The 25485-nt window shown below is 44.1% G+C and overlaps 1 protein-coding gene across 1 annotated transcript in view; it reads right to left on the reverse strand.

Annotated features, from left to right (window-relative positions):
- Positions 1-25485, reverse strand: part of frmd4a (FERM domain containing 4A) — a 341550-nt gene that overhangs the window by 158380 nt on the left and 157685 nt on the right. The window contains exon 5 of the mRNA XM_048610012.1: positions 4963-5047. Coding sequence (XP_048465969.1) covers positions 4963-5047 — 85 coding nt within the window. The remainder of the gene's footprint in view (positions 1-4962; positions 5048-25485) is intronic.

Raw genomic sequence — 25485 nt, forward strand, 5'->3', positions numbered from 1 at the left:
TCCCAAGTGAAATATGAGATGCTGTTCCTGCAACCTTCGGGTGGCATCGTTGTGGCAATGCAGGAGGCCCAGGATGGACATGTCGTCCGAGGAGTGGGAGGGGGAGTTGAAATGGTTCGCAACTGGGAGGTGCAGTTGTTTGTTGCGAACCGATCGTACGTGTTCCAAAAAGTGGTCCCCAAGCCTCCGCTTGGTTTCCCCGATGTAGAGGAGGCCACATCAGGAACAGCGGATACAGTATACCACATTAGCAGATGTGCAGGTGAACATCAGTTTGATGTTGAAGGTCTTCTTAGGGCCTGGGATGGGGGTGAGGGGATAGATATAGGGACAGGTGTAGCACTTCCTGCGGTTGCAGGGAAAAGTGCTGGGTGAGGTGGGGCTGGAGGGGAGTGTGGAGTGGACAAGGGAGTCCAGGAGAGAGTGGTCCCTCCGGAAAGCAGATAAGGGTGGGGAGGGAAAAATGTCTTTGGTAGTGGGGTCGGATTGCAGATGGCGGAAGTGTCAGAGGATGATGCGTTGGATTCGGAGGTTGGTGGGGTGGTATGTGAGGACTAGGGGGATTTTGTTTTGGTTGTTATTGTGGGGAGGAGGCGTGAGGGATGAGTTGCGGGAAATGCGAGAGACACGGTCGAGGGCGTTTTCAACCACTGTGGAGGGGAAGTTGCGGTCCTTGAAAAATGAGGACATCTGGGATGTTCGGGAGTGGAATGCCTCATCTCGGGAGCAGATGCGGTGGAGGCGAAGGAATTGGGAATAGGGGATGGCATTTTTGCAGGAAGGTGGGTGAGAGGAGGTGTATTCTAGGTAGCTGTGGGAGTTGGTGGGCTTGAAATGGATATCGTTTTCCAGGTGATTGCCAGAGATGGAAACAGAGAGGTCCAGGAAGGAGAGAGAGGTATTGGACATGGTCCAGGCGAACTTATGGCTTTTCCCTGCAACCGCAGGAAGTGCTACACCTGCCCCTACACCTCCCCCCTCACCCCCATCCCAGGCCCTAAGAAGACCTTCCACATCAAACTGATGTTCACCTGCACATCTGCTAATGTGGTATACTGTATCCGCTGTTCCCATTGTGGCCTCCTCTACATCGGGGAAACGAAGCGGAGGCTTGGGGACTGCTTTGTGGAACACCTACGATCGGTTCGCAACAAACAACTGCACCTCCCAGTCGCGAACCATTTCAACCCCCTCCCACTCCTTGGACGACATGTCCATCCTGGCCCTCCTGCAGTGCCACAACGATGCCACCCGAAGGTTGCAGAAACAGCAACTCATATTCCGCTTGGGAACCCTGCAGCCCAATGGTATCAATGTGGACTTCACAAGCTTCAAAATCTCCCCTCCCCCTACCGCATCCCAAAACCAGCCCAGCTCGTCCCCGCCTCCCTAACCTGTCCTTCCTCCCACCTCAAGCCCCACTCCCATCTCCTACCTACTAATCTCATCCCGCCCCCTTGACCTGTCCGTCCTCCCTGGACTGACCTATCCTGTTCCTAACTCCCCACCTACACTCACCTTTACTGGCTCCAACCCTGTCTCTTTGACCTGTCTGTCTCCTCTCCACCTATCTTCTCCTTTATCCATCTTCTATCTGCCTCCTCCTTTCTCTCTATTTATTCCAGAGTTCCCTTCCCCTCCCCCATTTCTGAAGAAGGGTCTAGACCCGAAAGGTCAGCTTTCCTGCTCCTCTGATGCTACATGGCCTGCTGTGTTCATCCAGCTCTACACCTTGTTATCTCAGTTTCTCCAGCATCAGCAGTTCCTATTATCTCTCTCAGAGACTGTTTACTGTCTCACTGTGCGCTTATTCTTGCGTGTTTGTGTGTGACTGTGTATCTGTGTCTGTGTGTGAATGCGTGTGTGTCTATCTATGTGTGTATCTGTGTCTGTGTGTGAATGCATGTGTGTCTATCAATGTGTGTATCTGTGTGTGTGTGTCTCTTCATGTGTGTGTCTCTGGATGTGTATGTATGTGCACATGCATGTGCGTGTGTGCACGTGCATGTGCGTATGTACGTGTGCATGTGTGTATGCATGTGCGTGAGTGTGTGTGCATGTCTGTGTCTGCGTGTGTGCTCCTGACCATGTTCAATTCACACCCATGCCACACTGTGTTGTAACCTGACCTGGAGCTGGAAGAAATTTTAATCTGATTTGATGGGAGGGAATACCATTGGAGAAAAAGTGACAAATAGAGTTCAAACTGAAGAGAAGTGCAAGGTGATGCATTGTTGGGAAGTAACAAGGTTACAGTCCATCATTCTCTTTGTTCCAGATCTTACTCTGAAATATCCTTCCTACTACAGGTAGGAACCCACATCTCAGCTCCCAGCTCTCCACCAAAGCTGCCCTGGAAACAGATGGGCAAACCTGGTTCGGAATAGATGATGGGCGGAATGGCCTCCTGCTGTGTCATATTTTGATCACATAGAAACAGTCACAGTCCAGTAGGAGGCCAGTCAGCCCATCGAGTCTGTTACAGCTCTCCACAGCAACTCAGTCAGTCACATTTCCCACAAATTCCCTGTTTCTCAGCAGCTACATTTCTTATATGTGCTTGTCTGGTGTCCTCTGGACAATATTCATTGCCTCTGTTGTGAATGTAACTATGTTAGCCAACTGGATCTCAGAGAATATGAGTTCCCTGATTGAGGCTGTTAATTTGGTCCAATTGGGGAGCCCTGGCTGGTAGTTATAAACAGGATTGTCAGGGGTTCTGCTCACTCTGAGAGCTGGCTCTCAGGGAGATGGATCAGTGTAAATAAAGGGTGATTTGGTGATGGGATACCAGTCTCTGCGGAGTTAATTCAGTCTCCACTTTCAGTCCCCGGGCGGGGCAGTGGGTTCCAGATTATTCCCACTCGTTGTGGACAAACCTCTTCCTCACATTTGCCCTACATCTCCTGCTCATGAGACCATAAAGAACTAGGAACAGGAGTAGGCCATTCAGCCCCTCAAGCTTGCTCTGCCATTCAATAGGATGGCTGATCTGACATCCAAAGAACAAAGAACAAAGAAAATTACAGCACAGGAACAGGCCCTTCGGCCCTCCAAGCCTGCGCCGATCCAGATCCTCTATCTAAACCTGTCGCCTATTTTCCCAGGATCTGTATCCCTCTGCTCCCTGCCCATTCATGTATCTGTCCTTGCATCCACTTTCCTAGAATCTCAGCTGTAAATATACACAAGGGTTCTGCCCCCACAGCTCTCTGTGGCAGGCAGTTCCAAACACTCTGAGAGAAGAAATTCCTCCTCATCTCAGTCTTAAATTGACACCCCGTTATTCTGACACTTTGCTGTCTTGTCGTAGACTCCCATGAGGGGAAACAGCCTCTCAGCATTTACCCTGTCCATAGAATCCTTACAGTGTGGGCAAGCCCCTTGGGAATCTTGAATATTTCAATGGGAATCTTGAATATTTCAATGAAATTAGCTCTTGTTCTTCTAAACTCCAACGAGTAGAGTGCTAACCTGTTTAACCTTTGCTCATCAGACAATTCCCCCCCATTCCCATTCCCATACCCAAAATCTTACTTCAGAGTTTCCCAGTCCTTGCACTGTTAGTTCAAGCAAAGGGGTTTCTTTACCTCTGTCTTAACTAAACTCGTCCTAATCCTCTTCATCCCCACCAAACCTCCTCTCCATCTCCTTCACTCCAAGAAGAACTACACCTTCCCTTTTCTGATGAAGGGTCTAGGCCCGAAACGTCAGCCTCTCTGCTCCTATGATGCTGCTTGACCTGCTGTGTTCATCCAGCCCTGCACCTTGTTTCCTCAAATCTCACCTACACTCGTTCAATATCCCAACTCCTTGACCCAGTGAGGAGTCATTTTCCTCCTGCTCAGCTTCTCCCCGCAGTGGTAATGCCTGGCATGGGCAGGTCCCGTCCTGCCCTGAGATTATACATGGAGGGTAATAACAGAGGGTCTGGTATACTAAGAGTGAAATCTGCAGCTCTCCATGACCACACAAAACTGATAAACAAATTGGATTCTGGCTTTTATTCAGGTTAAATATATTCTGCATTTAGAATTAAATTACATCATTCCCAGTTGTCATTTAGGACAATGTTATCACTTCCCTGAGCTTCCTATTCCTCTGCCAGTCATTGCATATTCCACTCACAAAACCCAATTTCCTGGTGTTTAATACAGTGCTCACTGAGTCATCGGTTACTCCAACTCAAGCCCTTACAAACCACAACAGCCGAATTCAAGCACTCACTCCCCCTGCTACTCATCCACTGATCCCATACTCCCCCTGACCCTGCACTTACCCCTGACCCTGCACTTACCCCTGACCCCACACAAAACCACCCCCCCGCTGAACCCATACTCTTGTCAGCCTGTAAACCCCACCCTTCTAATAACCCCGGACTCCCAATAACCCCATCCCCCTAGCCCCTGTGCCCTGGAAGTCCTGTGACTGCTGGGTGCTGCTTGTCGTGTGACCCAGCTGTGCGTCACTAAGTTATAGAAAGTCTTATCTTTACTTCATTCTCAGGGTGATGTGGTCCTTGGTAAAACCAGCCCTCAGTGCCCCTTCCTCATCAATCTGTGGTGGACCATTGGCTGCTTCAGGATGCAGTCAGGAGTAACCTCCTTTGCTTTGGGTATGAAGTCACGTGTAGGCCAGACTGCATCAGGACAACAGTTCCCTTCCCTGAGTGATGGGTTTTTCTTGTGTTTTGAAACGAACTTCTTATTCCAGATTTATTTAATTAATTTAATTTAAATTTCTCCCGGCAGCCAGTGTGGGAATGCGAACCCGTCTGTGGATCTTTGATCTGGAGCTCTGGATTCCTAACACAGTCACAATTGAACATAACCAGGGATCCACTCCATCTGCCTCGTACTGCTCTTGTTGTCTTTGCACATTCTGTGGGTTCACCTCTGCTCGCCTTCGTCAGTTTTATAACAGGAAACATTACAGGTACTGATGTTGGGGTCACATTCTTACCTTGTAAATACAAGACTTTGCATTTAGGAAGAAGAGCTCAATGGTGGCATTGTCCCTCAAATAAGCGATGCTTTCGATGTAGAACCTGCAAAAGAATTAAAAACCCAGTGTAAAGGAATGATCTTCTCTCCCTTCAGAACCTCTTATTAAAAACGTAAAGATTTCTTCGTCACTGAATCAAACTGCGTTTGCAGACTGACATCAGACCAATCGACTGAATCACATGCTCAGCTTTTTTTTAGGAATACAGACTAGGAAAAATGATTGGGGAATGTCTAAAAATGGCAATGATCCCAATTTGGATGAGATTTTGTTGAAAAATGGCTAATTTCAACTGTCTACAAAACTCTAGTTTAATCACAGCTTAATTAATTGTCCTGTACATATAAATAGCATGAACTTCTCTACAGCCTGAGAATTGTTAGGCTCAATCTTACCTCTCGATTGCATCGTTTAAAATGGATTTTCTGAAGCAGGAGAGCTCTAATGTCACTGTGACCTAACCTGATATTTAGCAGCTTGGGAGGGAGCTCTTTAACAATGTCATAATGGGAACCACATTTGGGAGGGGAGGTCTGACTCTGGACGTAACAAAGGATTAGCTGGATGATGACGTCTGAAAATGATTCTTTAATATACTTGACCTGCAGTTTTTTCCTTTATTTCTGAGCAGCACATCTCCCCTGCCCTCGCTCACAGTCAGTCAGGGGCGAGACTGGTTTCATTCTGTATTTATTTCAGGAAAAGTTCTCTGATCAATCTTGTTGCCCCTGTAAAAGATGCAGAAACTACACACTGGTGATAGCGAAAGGGCTGCAGCATCTTCTCGGGGGTGGGGGGGTAGCTGAGAAAGAAGAATTGAAGCTGCAGTTGGATCAGCCACAGTAAATAACAGGACAGGCTCAAAGGGCTGAATGGCCTACTGCTGCTTCTAGCTGGTATGTTCTCCATGTAACATGAGGAACTGCCATCGTAAAGTGGCGTTTATGACCCTTACCCAACTCCCAGCTCTTCTTCTGAGCAGATGTCAGGCTGGGTATAACTGTGTGCTTGGTGATCTACTCGGGATCGGGAATGTGGAGGACCACTTGTGTAAAGGATCAACAAGAACCTCCTCCAAGGATTTAAGTCTGGCATCTTCACGGGGCACACAGAGTAATCCTTCTTTCGAGAGTGGACCTTACACTGTACGCACTCAATCTCTAGCCCACGGTAACTGACCCTTGTGAGGGCATCAGGGGATGCAGAGAGGCTTCGAGGTGATGTAGACACAGTGAGGGAGGGAGGGAGCAAACACATGGCAGACACACAACGCTGAGGCTGAATGTGATGTTATACACTGCAGCATGAAAAATAGAAAGACAGAGTATGTTTCAGTGGTGATCTGTGTCCTTATTCACCAGTCAGTGAAAGTATACAGGAAGGTGCAGCAAGCAGTTAGCAAAGCTAACTGTACTGGCCTTCATTGCAAGGGGATTTGAGTTCAGAAGTAGGGATGTCTTACTGCAGTTGTGCAGGGCCTTGGTGAGACAACACCTGGGGTATAGTGTGCAGTTTCGGTCTCCCTATCTGTGAAAGGATATACCTGCCATAAAGGGGCTGCAGTGGAGGGCCATTCGGCCAATACTGGGGATGACAGGACTGCCCCATGAGGAGAGATTGGTTAGGCTGGGTCTGTACACACTGGAGTTTAGAAGGATCAGAGGGGATCTGATGGAAATATATAAAATTCTAACAGGGCTGGGCAGACTAAATACACAGGGGGAATGTTTCGCCTGGGTGACTGGGGACGAGAACCAGGGACACAGTCTCAGGATACAGGGTAGATCACGTAGGACTGAGATGAGGAAACATTTCTTCACTCAGAGGGTACTGAACCTGTGAAATTCTCTCACACAGAAGGCTGTAGAGGCCAAGTCACTGAATATATTCAAAAAAGAGATAGATAAATATTTAGATTTTAAAGACATCAAGAAGTTTGGAGAGAAAGCAGGAACATAGCACTGAGAGAGGCAATCAGCCAATATTGTACAGAATGGCAGAGCAAGCTCGATAGCCTGAATGGCCTACCCTATGTTCCGATGTATCCTCCCTCAACCAACACCATCTGAAAAAAACCATCCGCCATTTCTCACTGGCTGCCTGTGCAAACTCGTTCTGTCCATACTGACAGCGGTCTTTACCCTGGGCACTATGGTATTGAAAGATCAAAGGCAGGTCAGTGGATAGAAAGCTGTTCAGGGCAGACTGAAATTACAATCTGTTGCTATAAAAATGCAGCTAATTCCTTTGAAACCATAGTCTAATTGCCGTAAAGAGACACACCCTGATGCCAATTCTACAAAATTATTTTTGGTCACATCCTAAATTCTGAATTCGCTGATGGGTTGTGTTTTGTGATGCTGTAAATAGACAAACAAAAGGAACCTGCATTTGTATGGCACCTTTCACAACCAACAGACATCTCAAAGTCCCTTAAAGTCAACAATGCACTACTAAAGACCAGTCACTGTTGAAATGTCACAGAGTCATACAGCACGGAAACTGAACCTTTGGTCCAACCAGTCTGCACCGACCATCATTCCAAATTAAACTGATTCATGCACAGCAAGCTCCCATAAGCAGATAGTGACCAGGTAATCTGCTTCTGTGATGCTGTTTCAGGGATAACTATTGCCCAGGAACAACTGCCCCAATCTTCTTCAGAGTCAAGTCACGGGATCTTTTACACTGATCTGACTCACCGAGAGGACAGCGCAGTGACAATTTTATGCGCAAGTCCTACAGCGGGGCTGGAACCCACAAACTTCCCACTCATGAGACTACTCCACTAAGCCAGGGTGGACCAGCTCACAATGCAAGTCATGATTCAAAACCTATTTTACGTCCCAGTATATCTGTGTTTTGGAGCCGTCAGCGGCCAGTGTCTCTAATTCATTGGGCATTACAGATGAGGCTATTCCTAAGTACTGAGGGACCTGGTTCCGTGGATTAATAATTCATTGGGCATTACAGATGAGGCTGTTCCTAAGTACTCAGGGACCTGGTTCTGTGGATTAATAATTCATTGAGAACCCTGCCCTGTGAAAGCACGCTCTGAGCCTGAAGCTTCAGGTCCATGGTCTCTAGGAGATGACGTTTAAGGAGGTACGTTTGTGATATGGCCAAACAGGTCGAGCATTAACCTGTAAATCGTCCTCACCACTGGCTGAGTAGGAGAGAGTCCTGGCCCACTGTGTGGTGGGTAGGAAACGGGGCCCTTGCCATCACTATCAATATCTGGCCATGTCTTCATTGGTTCATCAGATATGAATGTCACAAGCAAGGCCAACATTTATTGTCTATCTCTAACTGCCCTTAAACCGAGGGTATTGCTGGGTATTTCCAAGGGCAGTTAGGAGTCAACCCCATCGCTGTGGGTCTGGAGTCACATGTAAGCCAGACCAGGTAAGGATGTAAGATTCCCTTCCCTAAAGGACATTAGTGAACCAGATGGGGTTTTGCACCATTTGGGGGTTAGTTCACTCGGCTGTGTGTGGGGGGGAGATGGTTCATTTGACTGTAGTGGAGGGGAATGGTTGTGCAGTCGGGCGGATAATGCTTGGGAGATTTTTGCATTTATGCTATAACTTTAACAAGTTGGTGCAGTTTTAATGCATTATAGAAAAGTCACACAATATTAACAGGTGGAAGGGCTCCATAAACACATGTTGCTAAATTGCTAGAATGAGGGTTAAATCTTGAAAGTTGATGGGCAGGAATAACTCCAGGATCCACCAGTCCCTGCTTTCCATGTGACTGTTCAGGACACATCACATAGTCGCCAGTGCCTAGTCACAATTTGCTGCCGATGATTCTCAGCTTGCTCGGGAAATACGCAGCATTGTCGCAATGTCCAGGGGACTCTGCTATAATGCATGTTCTGGCAACATGAACTGGCTGTAACGCGATTGAGGAATAGGGGAATGCTATTTCTAAAACATGAACTTGTGTTGGCTATAGCGCGATTCCATCAGTGTGCGGAGGAGGACGTGTCGGTATCACATGATCATTTCATGGGCTTCGTCGTGAAGTGCTTTCTGTGTGAGGTGCAGTACAAACTTCTCCCCCATAAAGACATCTTGACATTTATTCCCAAGGTAAATTGTTAAATTTACTTTTATTTCATTATTAGATATGAATCAAACATTTATTCAAATTGTGAGATAACAAGGTGTGGAGCTGGATGAACACAGCAGGTCAAGCAGCATCAGAGGAGCAGGAAAGCTGATGTTTCAGGTCTGGACCCTTCTTCAAATTGTGTTATCCTTTGTGGTAGGCTTTTGAGTGATTTTTGAGTGTCTTTTTTTGGTGGTCTGCCCTTAGCCCTACTTTTCCCATAGGCCCAGTTATTTCTATAGCACGATTTTCTATAACATGATATTGCACAGCAACGCAACTATCGTGTTATAGCAGAACCAACTGCATCATGTATTTCTCTGCTCCTTTGACAATCATCTGGAAGGTACGGGAGGGAATTCAGCAATCCCACAGGGAGAAGTGTCTTGTGAAAGTGTAGGTCAGGGTCATTCTAACAGTAATGTGGTTTCCATTCTCCGAGCTGCATTCACTGACAGCTTCCTGAACGATGAGAGAGTTAGTGGCTAACGTTTAATAGAATTTCTGTGGTTCCCCTGGTAATTCCCCGAGACAATGTTGCGAGGAGAGATTCAGCTGAATGGGCCTATACTCCACACACGGTTTTGGAAAATGGAAAATGGAAAATGATCTCACTGAAACATCGAGAATTCTCAGAGAATCCGACAGGGTGGACCCTGATAGAAATAAAGACAAATTGCTGCACAGACACGGTATATCTGACAGCACCAAAACTCCACCTCTGCAACACTCACCATCCTGACTGGGAAATATATCGCCGTTCCTTCAGTGTCGCTGGTCAAAATCTTGGAATTCCCTCCCTAACAGCATTGTGGGTCAACCTACAACAGGTGGACCGCAACAGTTCAAGAAGGCAGCTCGCCACCATCTTCTCAAGGGGCAACTAGGGACGGGCAATAAATGCTGGACCAGCCAGCGACACCCACATTCCACAAGTAAATAAAAAAAAGCAGGAATGCATTTCCCCCTTTGCCCATCAGATTTGCACTACCCAATCCCTGACCATACAACGATCTTCCCAGTGTGAAGATAAATCTGCTCCAGCAGTCTCAGATGACTCTCAAGGGAAAAAGATGCACACTATGAGGTTAAAAGTCCACAGCATGTGGGAAACGAGATTTCTAATCCAAAATAATCAGCCCTCCTCTGCGACAAGTGCTGAGGTATACGGCTGGAAGAGATTTGATAGAAATTATTCATGGAATGTGGGTGCTGCCATCTGGGCCAGCATTTTAGGCAAGGAGGGTGGGTTTTAAACTAAATAGTGAGGGCGAGAGCCCAAATATGGGAAGCTGGGGTGATCAAAGATTGGGGAAAGTGCAACAAAGGAAGGAATTAATGTAGGAAATGTTAGAAACAACAATGACAGTAAAGGACACATGCAGATCTAAGGGCAAATCAACAGATACAAGCAAAGGTTACAGAAATAATAAAAATTACTGGAACGGCCCTCTTGCAGTACGGTGGTGCAAAGAACAAAGAACAATACAGCACAGGAACAGGCCCTTCGGCCCTCCAACTGCACCAACACATTTTGCCCTTCCAGAGTAAAACCGTCTTCACTTACAGGATCCGTATCCTTCTATTCCCTTCCTATTCATGTATTCATCCGAGTGTTTGTTGAATACTGCTACTGTGTCTGCTTCCACCACGTTCTCCGGCAGCACGTTCCAGCACTCACCACCCTTTGTGTGAAAAACCTGCCTCACCCATCTCTTTTAAACTTCACCCTCTCGCACCTTGAACCAGTGTCCCCTAGTAATTGACCCCTCAACCCTGGGAAAAAAGCAGCATACTTTCCAGTCTCTCCATGCCACTCACAATCTTATAAACTTCAGTCAGATCACCCCTCAACCTCCTGCATTCCAGTGAAAACAAACCCAATCTATCCAACCTTTTTTCATCACTAAAATCCCCCGTACTAGGCTACATCCTGGTAAACCTTTTCTGTACCCTCTCCAAAGTATCCACATCCTTCTGGTAGTGTGGTGACTAGAACTGTACACAATATTCCAGGTGTGGCCTAAATAAAATTCTATAAAGTTGCAGCATAACATGTCTATGCTTGTACTCAATGCCCCTTCCAATGAAGGCAAGCATGCCACAAGCCTTTTTTACTACATAATCTACTCCACTGTCACCTTCAGTGATCTGTGGACCTGCACATCCAGATCCCTCTGCATATCAATATTCCTAAGGGTTTTGCTTTTCACTGTATAATTTCCACCTGTACTTGGCCTTCAAAAATGTATCATCTCACGTTTGTCCAGATTAAACTCCATCTGCCATTTTTCTGCCCATGCCTCCAACTGATCTATATCCTGCTGTATCCTCTGACAATCCTCCTCATGACCCGCAACTCCACCAATCTTTGTATTGTCTGCAAACTTACGAATTAGACAAGCTATGTTTTCCTCTGATAGTGTCCCTACCCCTAGCCCTGGAGGCCCCAGTTCAAATCCCAAATCGCCAGAGGTGTGTAATAACATTTCTGAACAGGTTGATTAGAAAAATAGGTTAATAAAAAAAGATAAAATGGACAACACTTAAGGCACTGTATTTCACTGCACATAGCAATTGAAATAAAACAGAATGATTAGTAGTACAAAATGAGATAAATTAGTACAATCTAGTGGCTATAATTGTGATGTGGCTACAGGATGACTTAGATTGGATCCTGAATATTGAAGGGTATCTGGCATTTAGGAAGCATAGGAAGTTAGGGACCAGTTTTTGATTCCAGCCTCGGGCGACTGTCTGTGTGGAATTGCAGTTCTCCCTGTGTCTGCATGGGTTTCCTCCAGGTGCTCCGGTTTCCTCCCACATTCCAAAGGTGTGCAGGTTCAGTGGATTGGCCATAGTGTCCAAGGATGTGCAGGCTGGGTGGATTAGCCATGGGAAATATAGGGTTACAGGAATAGAGTAGGGAGATGGGTCTGGACGGCATGCTATTTGGAGGGTTAGTGCTAACTTGATGGGCCGATTGGACTCTGTCCACACTGTACGGATTCTATCGTGACACCCACCCTTGTGAATACCCAGACTCTATTCTCTGTAACTGCGCCATGTTAATTCTGGTGTTTTTGCACCAAGGCATCGTGTGACCTGCTTGTAATTTAATCAGTTAATCATTGTTGCAACAAACTTTAGCACTGCAAGTTTAACCTCATAACAAACCTCCTGATCCTAGTCCCACACTCATGTTAGGCGTATAGCCGAATCATCAGTGCGATAAAGTGTCAGTGCTACCAAGCAACAAATCTACTTGCTACCGTAAGTTTGTACTAATGAAGTCTGACCGTACTCCGGAATCAGGAGACTATGTTTTCAAAATTAAGGTGTATATCATTCAATCAGATCGAGGGAACTCCATGCAAAGATCACTGTATGAGCAATAAGAAATGAGGGAGGATTTATCTTCGTTCAGACAATGGGCTGCACCTCCCTGCAAAATAAAAATTCTTTTGCTAATGTCTCACTAAGGGATTTATCAGTAAATGCTCATGAAATTTTTTCATTACTTTACAAGTACGAATCATGCATAAAAATGTTCTTTGAAATCTTAAATGGTTTTGAAATGATATATTTGGGAAACACTCGGAAACGTAATTGGTGTCAAATTGAGTTGAGTTTATCCAGTCAATATACAGCAGAGGGCGCAGCAGGCTGCAAAATGATGATCAAACATTGATTTCTTCACTGAGCAGAAACAAAGCTGCTCTGAAATAGCACAATGACAGTCCAGAGGAACCAAATTTGCAGAATGTCCACCATAAAAAGTCCAGTTTCACAGAAACAACAACAGATCATAGAATCCCCGCAGTGTCAAAGTAGGCCATTTGAGTCCACACCAATCCTCCAAAGAACATCCTACCCAGACCCACCCCCTCCCTGTAACCCTGCCTTTCCCATGGCTAACCCACCTAACCTGCACACCATGGGTAATTTAGCGTGGCCAATCCACCTAAACTTGCACATCATTGGACTGTGGGAGGAAACTGGAGCACTGGGAAGAAACCCACACAGACACAGTGAGAACATGCAAACTCCACACCTGAGGGTGGAATCAAACCCATGTCCCTGGAGCTGTGAGGCAGCAGTACTAACCACTGAGCCACTGAAGACAATGGAGGCCGGAGCAGGCCATTCAGACCTCTGTTTCACCATTCAATATGATCAAGGCTGATCATCCAACTCAGTCAATTGTTCCATGTAATTCTCTGTCCGTACACCTTTGTATTATAAGGTCCATTAACAATAATGAAAGCTTGCATCTATGTAGCACTGCTACTGAGATAACACACGTCAAGGCACTTCACACAACAAACCTGGCAACAAGCCACAAAATAAATAGTCGGGCAATTTGGTCAACAAGGTAGGTTTTAAGAAGCCTTCCAAACAGACAGAGTTGAAGATTATAAGGAGGGAATTCCAGAAGTTAGTGCCTTGGCGACCGTTGGCATGGACACCAGTGGCAGGGTGATTACAATTGGGCATTCTAAAGAAACCTGGCTTAGAAGAGCACAGGGATAATAGTATGGGTGGGGGTTGCTGATGACAGACGTAAGGAGGGGTGTAGGGTCTGCGGGACATTACAGGGATAGGGAGGGCTGTAGGGGCTGGGGAAGGTCACAGACGTTAAGGAGGGTTGTTGGCATTGAAGGAGGTGACAAAGATAGGGAGATGTGAAAACAGGGTTGAGAATTTTAAAATCCTGGTGTGGTTTGAGTAGGACTCATTGTCAGAATGTGAGAACGTGGGGAAGGATGAATGGAACCAGAGTGTGAGTCGGGTTACAAACAGCAGAAATGTGGACAAACTCAAGTTTACAATGTTGTAGCGTGGGCCCGAAATTTAAATATTATATTTTTACAATATTTTATCATTGGGATTGGAAATACATGCAACTCTGAATTCCCATGATTCTTTCTTCCTCCCTCTTACAATTTACTTGCTTTTAAAGTTACTTGACCATGATTGAGGTTGTATTTTCTTTGCTGGTCTTCTCCTGGGGTTTGTTATTTAAACAGGGACACAGCGATAACACACACAAGTATGTGTATCGCCAAACTGTGATTTAATTGGACCATTTCCTCGGAACCCACTCAAGAGTGACTTTATTCGGAGGTAGAGGTGGCGGCAGGCTCTTGAAAAGATAAAAAAACAAGGAATCCTGCCAGCATGATTTATGAAAGGAAAGTGAAAAGGAATTGACGAAGATATGTGGATGTCTGCCGTCAGTGCTTAATCAAGCGTTTGGCATATTCTAGGCTCAAAATGAAGACATATTCTGTAAAATATGTGAAGCAGCTTCACTAAAACCACCATCACTCTTAATGACTGTGTTCAGCAGTCATTCTGATTCCCTGCTATTCTTTCAAGGCTTAACTTGCTAAGTGTGTTTATGTAATAAATTTTGAACGAGATTGATTATTGCATTCACTCCAGTTCAAAAACCCGTCATCTCTGCTTATGACCTGGGGCAGCTCAGCAATCAGTGAATCTGGCATGGTTTACTCTGTGGCCAATCTCTCATTTCAGTCCATCCATTAACAAACGGCCAGTTTGTCATGAGAAATGTATATGTTTGTCCATGTTATCATGGTTACACATTTCAGTGACCTGCTGACTGAACAATTCATCAGGCAGACAAAACCAAGCCAGTGCATCAAGGTCCCAAACCATAACGAGAAATGGTGTCAGGCAGACAGCAACATGAGGAGCTCAATGATGATGTTTGAAAACTTCCCCTCCTTCTCCAATTTCAAATTCACTCTTGTGCTATTTTTAATGCATCTGCCTACATGAATTCTTATCGATGGAGACAGGTAGAAATTGTTGTAGAGAGCTTGCTAAAAATAGCGCTGGGGTATTTAACCTAAGATACCTAATGGTCAGATAAACAACAGCCCACCGTCGTTCTCTGACATTTTATATGTAGGTGTTTTCTTTGTTGCGGGTGTACATGTGCTTGGCATGGCTTATTCGAAACATGTGTGATGTGTGTGCACGACGCTGTACTTCTGAACTTGTGTGTGTGTGTGTGTGAACATTGCCGGGTGTATATGCTTTGCTGTGGGTGTTGCATGAATGTAATTATGTGCTGTGTGTGCGTGTCTTTGTATGTGTGTGCGTTGTGTGTGCATGTGTGTACGTGTCTGTGCATGTGAGTGTAAGTTTGCATGTCTTGCATGAGTATGTGTGCGCGCGTGCGTGTTTGTGTGTGTGACAGCTTGAATGCTGTTGTTCTGAGTGAGTTGGTGTGACACTGTGCGTGTTCACAAATAACTGTTCTTGCGAATATAAAGTTTATAAGATTGTTGCGTTTTTGGCTTGCCTCTTTAATTTAGGAGATAATGGAAGAATGAACCCAGTCATGTGATCCATTCTGAATTCTGCCCAATGTAAAGTTTAGGTGGCTTGAAGGGCCGAATGGCTTCCTCCTGCTCCCATCTTCTATGTTTCTATGATTTGAGTTATAAGATCAGGTCTAAAATTCGGCAAGTGAACATTAAGAGGCTTTAGTGAACGGAACTATCGACAATGGATGGTAATAGGGGACATCTCTGGATCCCTAGATTCAGGTCCAAGTTTCCCATGAAGAAACATGCTCAGTCGTTACTCTTAGAGTCAAGGTATAATTAACCCTTTTACTCCAAATCTGTCTGTTAACATTAACGGGGGTGGCCAGGTTATTTTACTGAGAAGGTGGAGGATGTTCACAGTTATGGACAATGGCAAGAGCATCTGTGCTAACTGTTGGTGAACTGATGGTTTTCAAGTCTCACATCGAAATGTCAGGGGTTGTAAACAGTTATACTTTAAGGTATCTATTTAATACCAAGACTGACTGGAGTTGAGGGTCCAGAGGGTAACTAAATAACATTTCTACCTGGATAAAAGGCCCATGTGATTCACACTGCCATGGTGATGAGATTTGAAAGCGAAGTATACACAGCAAGCCATCGCAACATTGACTTGCACGGCTTTCTGAGATATTACTGAAACCAGGAGCACCAAGTATATCCACAAAATCTGAGACAGAGTGTAAGGGAGCACAGAAAGATAGAGGTGGACAGTCTCTTTGATCATCAGGCAGATTGTGGTTCAGAGCTCACACTCAGATTGAAGAAACCTATTTGTGAGGATTTAAATGAGATTTGCCTAACTGTGGTTCGGGAGAGGCATCTCTAGAGTAACCTTAATGCTGAAAATCAGTCCTGGGATTGGAAGAGAAAGGGAAAGTGAGGAAACCATTAAAATGTGAGAATACCTTTGAACTGGCTCTGGGAAATAAAGTGACCATTTAAGGAAGAAATAAAAAATAACCATTGTATGGGAGTTTTGATTCTGTAACAATATCACATTGGAGATAATTCCCGTCAGTTAAAATATAAGTCGCCTACTAATTAGGGTTTGGACAATATTGCTTTTGGATTATTTGTTATCGTAAAAGTCTTAAAACGTAAAATCTTGCCATGTGATCCTTTCAGTAAGTCACTAGAAATTCAAATATCTTTTTAAAGTTTGTGGTCAGTCCAAGGATTGTAATGTCGTGTTGCAGTGTGCGCATTTCACTGCATACGTCTGAGTATCATTACTTAGGAGACCATAAGATCTTCTATCCTTGCCAGTCAGCAACTCAATATGGCATGAGCCCCTGCACTATACAATGACCTTTGGTGTAGAACCTTGTCAAACTCCTTCTGGAAATCCAAGTACAGCACATCAGTGGGCTCCCCTTTATCTAGCTCATGTTACTCTTCAACCAGTCTCATAAATTGGTGGAACACAATTTCCCTTTCATAAAATCATGCTAACTCTTCCTGACTGCCTCCAGCTTGTAATTCCTGACCACTGGCATCAAGATAACTGGACTAAAGTTTCCCATCATCTCCCTCCCTTCTTGAATACAGGGTTATATTTGTGAGTTCTCAGTCTGATGGAACCTTTCCAGAATTGAACACATTTTGGAAAATTAACTAAAATGCACCTACCACTTATAAGCCTCTGTTTAAATAATACTCCACTTTTTTTTATTCTTCCTGTCAAAGTCAAAAGCTCGAATACCCAGGAATCAAACACAGCTCCACCAATTTGCTCAATAATCTTTCTCTAGTGATTAATATTTCACCAATTTCCTCTCTTTGATCAACATCCCGATTTACAACTAATTACTGGGACATTTCTGGTGATGTGGTGAAGACAGAAGCAAAATATTGATTCATTACATCTGCCATATAGAGTCATAGAGCAATACAGCACAGAAACAGGCCCTTTGGCCCATCATGTCTAGGATGATCCACAAACACCAACCACATTAATCCCATTTACCTGCACTTGGTCCATAACCTACTGGGCCCTGGCATTTTAAGTGCTCATCCAGCTATTTCTTAAATGTTGTGAGAGTACCTGCCTCCAACACTCTCCCAGGCAGCACACTCTATATTTCTAGCACCCTCTGGGTGAAAAAAAAGTTTTCTCAGGTCTCCTCTAAACCAATAACTGACTCCTTCAGCATAGCTAACTTCCTGTTCTCACTCGTTAGAAGACCAACACTGATCTTACTCTCTCTTTTCCTTTGTAAATACCTGTACACTTTCTTTCTGCCTGCTCTTACATTTACATCTTACAAAGGCGTCTTCCTTTCATGCTCTAATTATTTTATCCTGGTTGATACTGTAGTCATTCTCAAGTGTTCTTTATATTTTGAACAATCATATGACCTGTCACTCATCTTCGCGAAGTTTATTCGTCTTTAAAAGTTTTGAGACGTTCCCTAACTTCTTTAATGAGACACAGATGGTAGGTCTTTCCCTTCATTTGTTTTATTTATGAGGAAAGTACTTACTGTGACAATTCTGAAGTATCTCTTTACATATTCTCCACCGCTTCTCTCCTGAACTATCTTTGAGCGTAATATTCAGTTCACTTCAGCTAGCTTGACTTCATGACCACATAGATGATTTTTTTTAAAGTTTAAAACACTTGTCTTAGACCCACTCTTCTTTGTTTCAAACCAAATGAAAAATTCAATCATATTATAATCGCTGTTACCTAGAAGGTCCTTAACTCTGGGGTTATTAATGAATTCTGTCACATTATAGAATACAAACTCTGGTATAGCCTGCTCTCTGGTTGGTTCCAGGGCATGCTACTCTGAGAAACTATCTCGAAAACATTCAATGATGTCCTCATCAAAGCCTCTATTACCAAACAGATCTTTCCAGTTTATACGCAGATTAAAGTCATCCATGATTATTGGCCATCCCTTTATCACAAACACCCAATGCTTCTTTGTGTATATTTTATCCCACATTGTGGTTACTGTATTGGGGTCCTGGAGACCAATCCTACTGGTGACTTCTTTCCCCTACTACACCCTGTCTTCACCTAAAATACATTCTGTTCTCCTGAAGCAAGGTTGTTTCTAACTGATTGCACCAATGCCATCCTTGATTAGGAGTGCGGCCCCACTGTTTTTACCTACTAGCCCCCTATCCTTCTTGCATGTCACCCACACCATAATTTTGAAACATTATTTTATGGGATGTGGGTGTTGCTGGCTGGGCCCACCTTTATTGTCCATCCCTAATTGCCCACAGGATGGTTAAGAACCCACGACATTACTGGGGGTCTAGACTCGTTGCGTGTCATAAGACCATAAGACATAGGAGCAGAAATTAGGCCATTCGGCCCATCGAGTCTGCTCCGCCATTCAATCATGGCTGATAAATTCCTCAACCCCATTCTCCTGCTTTCTCCCCGTAACCCTTGATCCCCTTAATAATCAAGAACCTATCTATCTCAGTCTGAAATGTACTCAATGACCAGGCCTCCACAGCCTTCTGTGGCAGTGAATTCCATAGATTCACCACTCTCTGGCTGAAGAAGTTTCTCCTTATCTCCGTTCTAAAAGGTCTTCCCTTTACTGTAAGGCTGTGCCCTCGGGTCTAGACTCTCCTACCGATGGAAACATCTTCCCAACATCCACCCTGTCCAGGCCATTCAGTATTCTGTAAGTTTCAATTAGATCACCCCTCATCCTTCTAAACTCCAATGAGTATAGTCCCAGAGTCCTCAAACATTCCTCATTTGTTAAGCTTTTCATTCCTGGGACCATTCTCGTGAACCTCCTCTGAACCCGCTCCACGGCCAGTACATCCTTCCTGAGATATGGGGCCCAAAACTGCACACAATACTCCAAATGCGGCCTGACCAGGGCCTTATAAAGCCTCAGTAGTACATCCCTGCTTTTATATTCAAGTCCTCTCAAAATAAATGCCAATATTGCATTTGCCTTCCTGACTACTGACTCAACCTGCATGTTTACCTTGAGAGAATCCTGGACTAGAACTCCCAAGTCTGTCTGCACTTCAGACTTCTGCATTTTCTCCCCACTTAGAAAATAGTCCATGCTTTTATTCTTCTTACCAAAGTGCATGACCTCACACTTTCCCACGTTGTACTCCATCTGCCACTCTCCTAACCCGTCCAAATCCTTCTGCAGCCTCCTCACCTCCTCAATACTACCTGCCCCTCCACCTATCTTTGTCATGTTCTGTGTGCAGATGTTTCTCATTTCTGTGCGGAGGTAACTGCTGTGTCCACCAACTCCCAAAGGCTCCATTGTCTGGCTTTACTACGAAAGCTCCATTGGGAAAAGAAGCTCATTAAAACCCAAAATAACTTAAACTTTCCATCAGTGGCAAAGTTAGGACTACGCAAAGGAAGGGACGCCCTTACTGACCAGGAACGTGCAAGGGCTTTCATTTGAAAGGCTGCACAAGGCTCTGGTTCTGAAATGGTTCGTCAGTAAAACAAAATGGCAGCAATCAAAAACAAAATGGTGGAAATCAAATAATCACAAGGATATCCCTCTGTGCTCCCTCCCATCCGTTGATGCAATGCTACTGACATTAATACATTACGCATTGTGACACTGTTCATTCTGCACAAGTGGAGTTAGTAGTGTCAGCAAACACAATCTAGATTGCAATATCCAGCCTCTTAGTTTCTGACATGACTTCTAGGGGCTTCTGCTGAAGTGCCAATACATAAGGCAACAGTTAAGCCTAAAAAAGGCAACAGTTCCCATTTTTAGATGTGAAGAGCAACATCAACCTTGTCAAAGGTTTTACCTTCTACTTTTACCTTTTACTGTTCTTTCTGAGGTTTCCAATTGCAAGAGGACCGTTTGTAACCAATAACTTCTAAACACTGATTAGAGAAACATCGAAAATTGGAGCAGCAGCAGGCCATTCATCCCTTCCATCCTGCTCCACCATTCAATATGATCGTAGCTGATCATCCAAATCAGTCACCTGTTTCCCACTTTCTCCCCTTCCCCTTTAGCCCAAAGAACTCTATCCAACTGTTTCTTGAAAGCATTCCATTTTTAACCTCAATCGTTTTCTGTGGCAGAGAATTCCACAGGCCCTCCACTCTCTGGGTAAAGACATTTCGCCTCATCTCAGTCCTAAACGGCCTACCCTGCATCTTGGTGACCCCTGGTTCTGGATTCCTGAGTCTTTGAAACATTATACTCAATAGCTGCCGATTAGAGATGTATGTTGGAGGTTTTTGATCCTATTTATTAAGATGTTGGTTTCAGCCAGAGCCTCGGTTCTCAACTCTCCTTTAACTTCCAGAAAACAGCCAACACAGACTTGATGGATCAAATGGCCACATTTCCTGCTGTACAACCTTAACGATGCGGGTGTACCTCCCCAGGGAGGGCAGAGCTACTGCAAACCCTTCAAGATCAGTGATTAAGTGTTGATAAGATTAAAAAAAGGGAGTTGCCATGGTGACAGTGTGGGGGATGGGGATGCATTACAGTCATCTTGGATTCCAGAGGATAATACTGCAAAGTGATACAGGGAATGGGCTGGAATTGGTGTTGTTCAGGAGCTAGCTCTCTGCAGTTTGGCTCACACACACAGTGAATGGCCACTTCATCAAAACACAAGATGGCTGGACAAAACAAAAACATGGAACAGCTCCAAGTCCAAATAAAGACCAAAAACAGAACTAAAATTCAGAGAAAGAGGCAATGTCCTAAGATGGAAATGATTCATTTGAGCGTTGTACTCAGATCATGTGTGAACTGCTCATTAAATGGCAACGCATTGACATCTACACACACCAACAAGCAATTTATCATCCCTCCAGAGACCACAGTGCAGGTGATGAGGGAACAGCACTGTCCATAGCAATTACGTCAAAAGCTCGAGTGATTTCCATTCCAACCATATCCGCAGTATTGAAGCAATGAGGCTTTAATCACTAGCATGGGGGTCTTTGAAGTGACTGCAATCATTGGCTGATTTGCCTGGCTTTTATGACAGATATCTGTTTGTAGACCTGCGAGGTTTCTGTTTGCCTGGCCATTCTGGTAAAAACTGGTCTGGCAGACAGCACCAGAATCTCACTCAGCAGTCTTGGAAAGCAATGGTCACCGCTCAGGAAAGTGCTGAATGAAATGTTAAACAAACTGTCCTTTCTTAAGGAAAACTACTGACCTGCAATTTATCCAGCCCCTAGGTCACTGCATAAATTTAATTCACAAGACCGAAGGCATCACATTGTAAATTGGATCTACTTCTGAAGCACTGCACTAGTTTTGCATAATTCTGTTGCATTTGCATTTTGATACTTATTGTAAGTTACTTTTTCTAAACAATTGCTTTTTAAGTTAATTTCAATTGGCTGTTAGCTATGGGTAACAATCCCATCTTTCAAATCAGGAGGATGTCTCACTCCAGCACAAGTCTAATGAGGCTGACACACCAGCCCACCCCTGTCAGACGTGCTGTCTTTCAAATGAGACACTGAATCGAAACTCTCACAGGTGGAGGTAACAGATCTCCTTCGAACACGAACAGAGAAGTTTCTTCTGGTGTCTAGGGCCCATATTTTTCCCTCAAATAACATCATAAAAATTGGATTATCCAATCATGATCAATTTGCTGCTTCTAGGAGCTTGCTGTGTGCAGATTGGTTGTTGTGAGGCCAGCACTCCACCAGTGACTACACAGCACAGAAGGCTCAGTCAGCTTTGCAGTGCTTTCAGACATTGTGTAGTCATGAATGTGCTATATAAAGGTAATTTTTTTCAAAACTAGAGAATCTTAGGGCAATTTAGGCAGTTTAATACAAAACACAGTTGAGGGATTTGGTTGGATTGAATCGTGGAAATCGTGCAACTGTAATTTGAAGGTACCCTCATCTGAAAAAGGCCAAAGAGGAGTTTCCGATACTCATCTTTGTTTTAACAACGATTCTGTGAGATGTATCTGATTAACATGACTGCCAGTGATTAATTTATTACTGTAACGTTTGAAAGGAATAAAATGAGACAGCTTTCAACAAATTCAATTCAGGTCTGACAAATAAAACCGCTTTAAAAGGTTATTTTTTATGGCAGGGATCAAACTTCTGTAGATCATCTTGCTTAAAGGTCTGCAGTTAATTAGAAAACATAATCCTTCATAATTCCACTGGGGGGTTGTTTGATGTGACTCGTATTTTAAGGCCTTTGGGGCTCATACAATGGACGCAGCGTTATGAAAGCTTACTTGGCTGGGACATTCTAGTTTGGCAGATTTAAATCTCTACATTGTTGTCCAACATTCTTGTCTCACCTATTTACTGACAATAAATCATTCCTGATGCACCTTATAAATTAAAATGCAGTTTGGAATATTAAAGATGCCATCATTTGCACATTTGTATTTATGTTCAAAACAGCACAAGTTGTCCCTAGTGTACTGGCCTATATTTATTCCTCAATAAACATCACAAATCAGTAACCAGAACAAAGTGCTGGAGAAACTCAGCAGGTCTGGTAGTGTCTATGAAGAGAAAGCACAGTTAATGTTGACTCAGAACCAGTTCTGATGAAGGGTCATCAGATTTGAAATGTTAACTGTTTCTTTCACCACAGATGCTACCAGACAGGCTGAGTTTTTCTGGCAATTTCTGTTTCTCTTTTAGATCTCCAGCACCGACAGTTCTTTGTTTTATTTTATCACAAAACACAATATCTGTTCAGTTATCACAATTCTGTTTGTGGGAGTTTGCTGTGTTCAATTTGGCTGGTTTGTTTCATATATTACAACAGTGACTATATTTCAATAACACTTTAAGCTATTTGAGATGGTCTGTGTTATGAAAGGAGCTACATAACTGCAATTGTATAAAAGCTAATATTGTTATGAAAACAATTATGAATATTATCATTCCATTGTTTGCCAAATAGCCTAAGGAACACAAAAACTGGCATTTCTTGTTGGTCTTTCCAATTAATGATTAGATTAAGCTACAGAAAATCTTAATATTGAAATGGTATGATCTGATGTGACCATATCCCCTGATTACTCTGGATTTTATACGAGAAGCATCTTATAGTCACAGAGCTATACAGCATGGAAACAGACCCTTTGGTTCATCTTGTTCATGCTGACCAGATATCCTAAATTAATCTAGTCCCATTTGCCAGCATTTGGCCCATATCCCTCTAAACCCTTCCTTTTCATGTACCCATCCAGATGCCTTTTAAAAGCTGTTAATGTACCAGCCTCCACCATTTCCTCTGGCAGATCATTCCATACACACACCACCATCAAGTATGAAAAAGTTGCCCCTCACGTCCCTTTTAAGTCTTTCCCCTTCCATCTTAAACTTATGCCCTCTAGATTTGGAAGCCCCTACCCTGGGGAAAAGACCTTGACGATTTACCCTATGCACACCCCTCATGATTTTATAAACTTCAATCAGGTCACCGCTCAGCCTTGGGTGAGTTCCCACGCGGTGCTTCGGCTACGCTGAATGGGTATCAGAGCAAGTGCCACGGCAAACACCATGAGCTGGGGTACAGGATGCATCAGAACTGGAACATGACAGTAAGCCAGGTGAAAGAAAGGGGAAGAATAATCTAAACTAGGCGAGCAAGGTGGCACCATCCTACCTCTCGAAGGGTAGATGCTCTGTTCTGTTCTTTGAGTGCTTTCTGGGTGAGATGTGGAAGGGCAAGGGCAACTTTCCATCTGAACAAACAACAACCCCAGGAATTATACACATTGCACCATTCTTACAAGTCAATTCCAAGATCAATTTTAAGCCTCATCTCTGTATTCCCCTCCAGCTTTAGAACCCCCCCTGTGATCTCTGCCCTCCTCCAATTCCAAACTCTTGAATAACCCCAGTTTTAAATGCTTTGTTACTGGTAGCCAAACCTTGAGCTGCCTGGATCCTAAACTGGAGATGTCCCTCCCTAATACCTTCTGTCTCTCGAACTCTCCTTCCCCCTCTTTAAAGTCCTCCATGCTTTTGGCATCTGTTCTAACTTCTCAGGAGAAAACAGCCTGCTTCATGGGCATCAGATCAAAAAACCTGCTAGTCACCATCCTGACTTGGAAATATATCGCCGTCCCTTCACTGTCGCTGGGTCAAAATCCTGGAACTCCCTCCGTAACAGCAGTGCGGGTCATCCTACAGCAGACAGACTACAGTGGTTCACCACCACCTTCTCAAGGGCAACTGGGGACGGGCAATAAATGTTGGTCCAGCCAGAAATGTCCATGCCCCATCAGGGAAAGTAAAAGTGCAGCTTTGTGATCACATTTTTTTGATGATGTCATTACAATGTAGCTTGGGAGGTGTAACTCGGTTAAGTTAGCATCGTTACTGTTAAAAATCAATGCCAAACTCAATAAGCTTTTTTTTCTCCGAGGAAGATTTTCCAGCCTCGAAGCTGCAGCAGTGCCCACAGTTTTATCATCATTCTAAAGCCTCCAGCAACCAGATTGAATAAACAGCTATAAATATTTGGAGACAAGTATAAATCCTCAGCATTGAAGCGAGCGTAATAACATTCAAGACTACAGCTCCAGCAGGAGTATATATCTAGGATCTGGGCTAATTTCAGAAACCACAAATACAAGTCAGATGTGTTATTTCTCATCTTAAATAACCAGTGAATGCAGCATTCACTTCTTTCTGGGTGCAATCAATCGTTATATATGCTACACAATTGTAAACAGAGTTTAGAATGTGCTAGCACAGGGCAGACAGGCTGTTATCAACTGGCACCATCAATTAATTCATGCGGGCGAGATTTTTTTTGAAGAGTTACAGCACAGAGTAATGTTTGCAGGAGATTCTCTTTTGCACCTGTTTGTGAGATTGAAATTGAACCTGACTGTGGTTAAAGGGACTTAGGTCAGCGTTAAAACAAACCAAATCTAGCAATGTGATAACAAGGTGTAGAGCTGGATGAACACAGCAGGCCAAGCAGCATCAGAGGAGCAGGAAGGCTGACGTTTCGGGTCTAGACCCTTCTTCATTTTCTGAAGAAGGGTC

Source organism: Rhincodon typus, chromosome 22, assembly GCF_021869965.1.
Source record: "Rhincodon typus isolate 14 chromosome 22, sRhiTyp1.1, whole genome shotgun sequence".
In the NCBI taxonomy this organism is placed as follows: Eukaryota; Metazoa; Chordata; class Chondrichthyes; order Orectolobiformes; family Rhincodontidae; genus Rhincodon; species Rhincodon typus.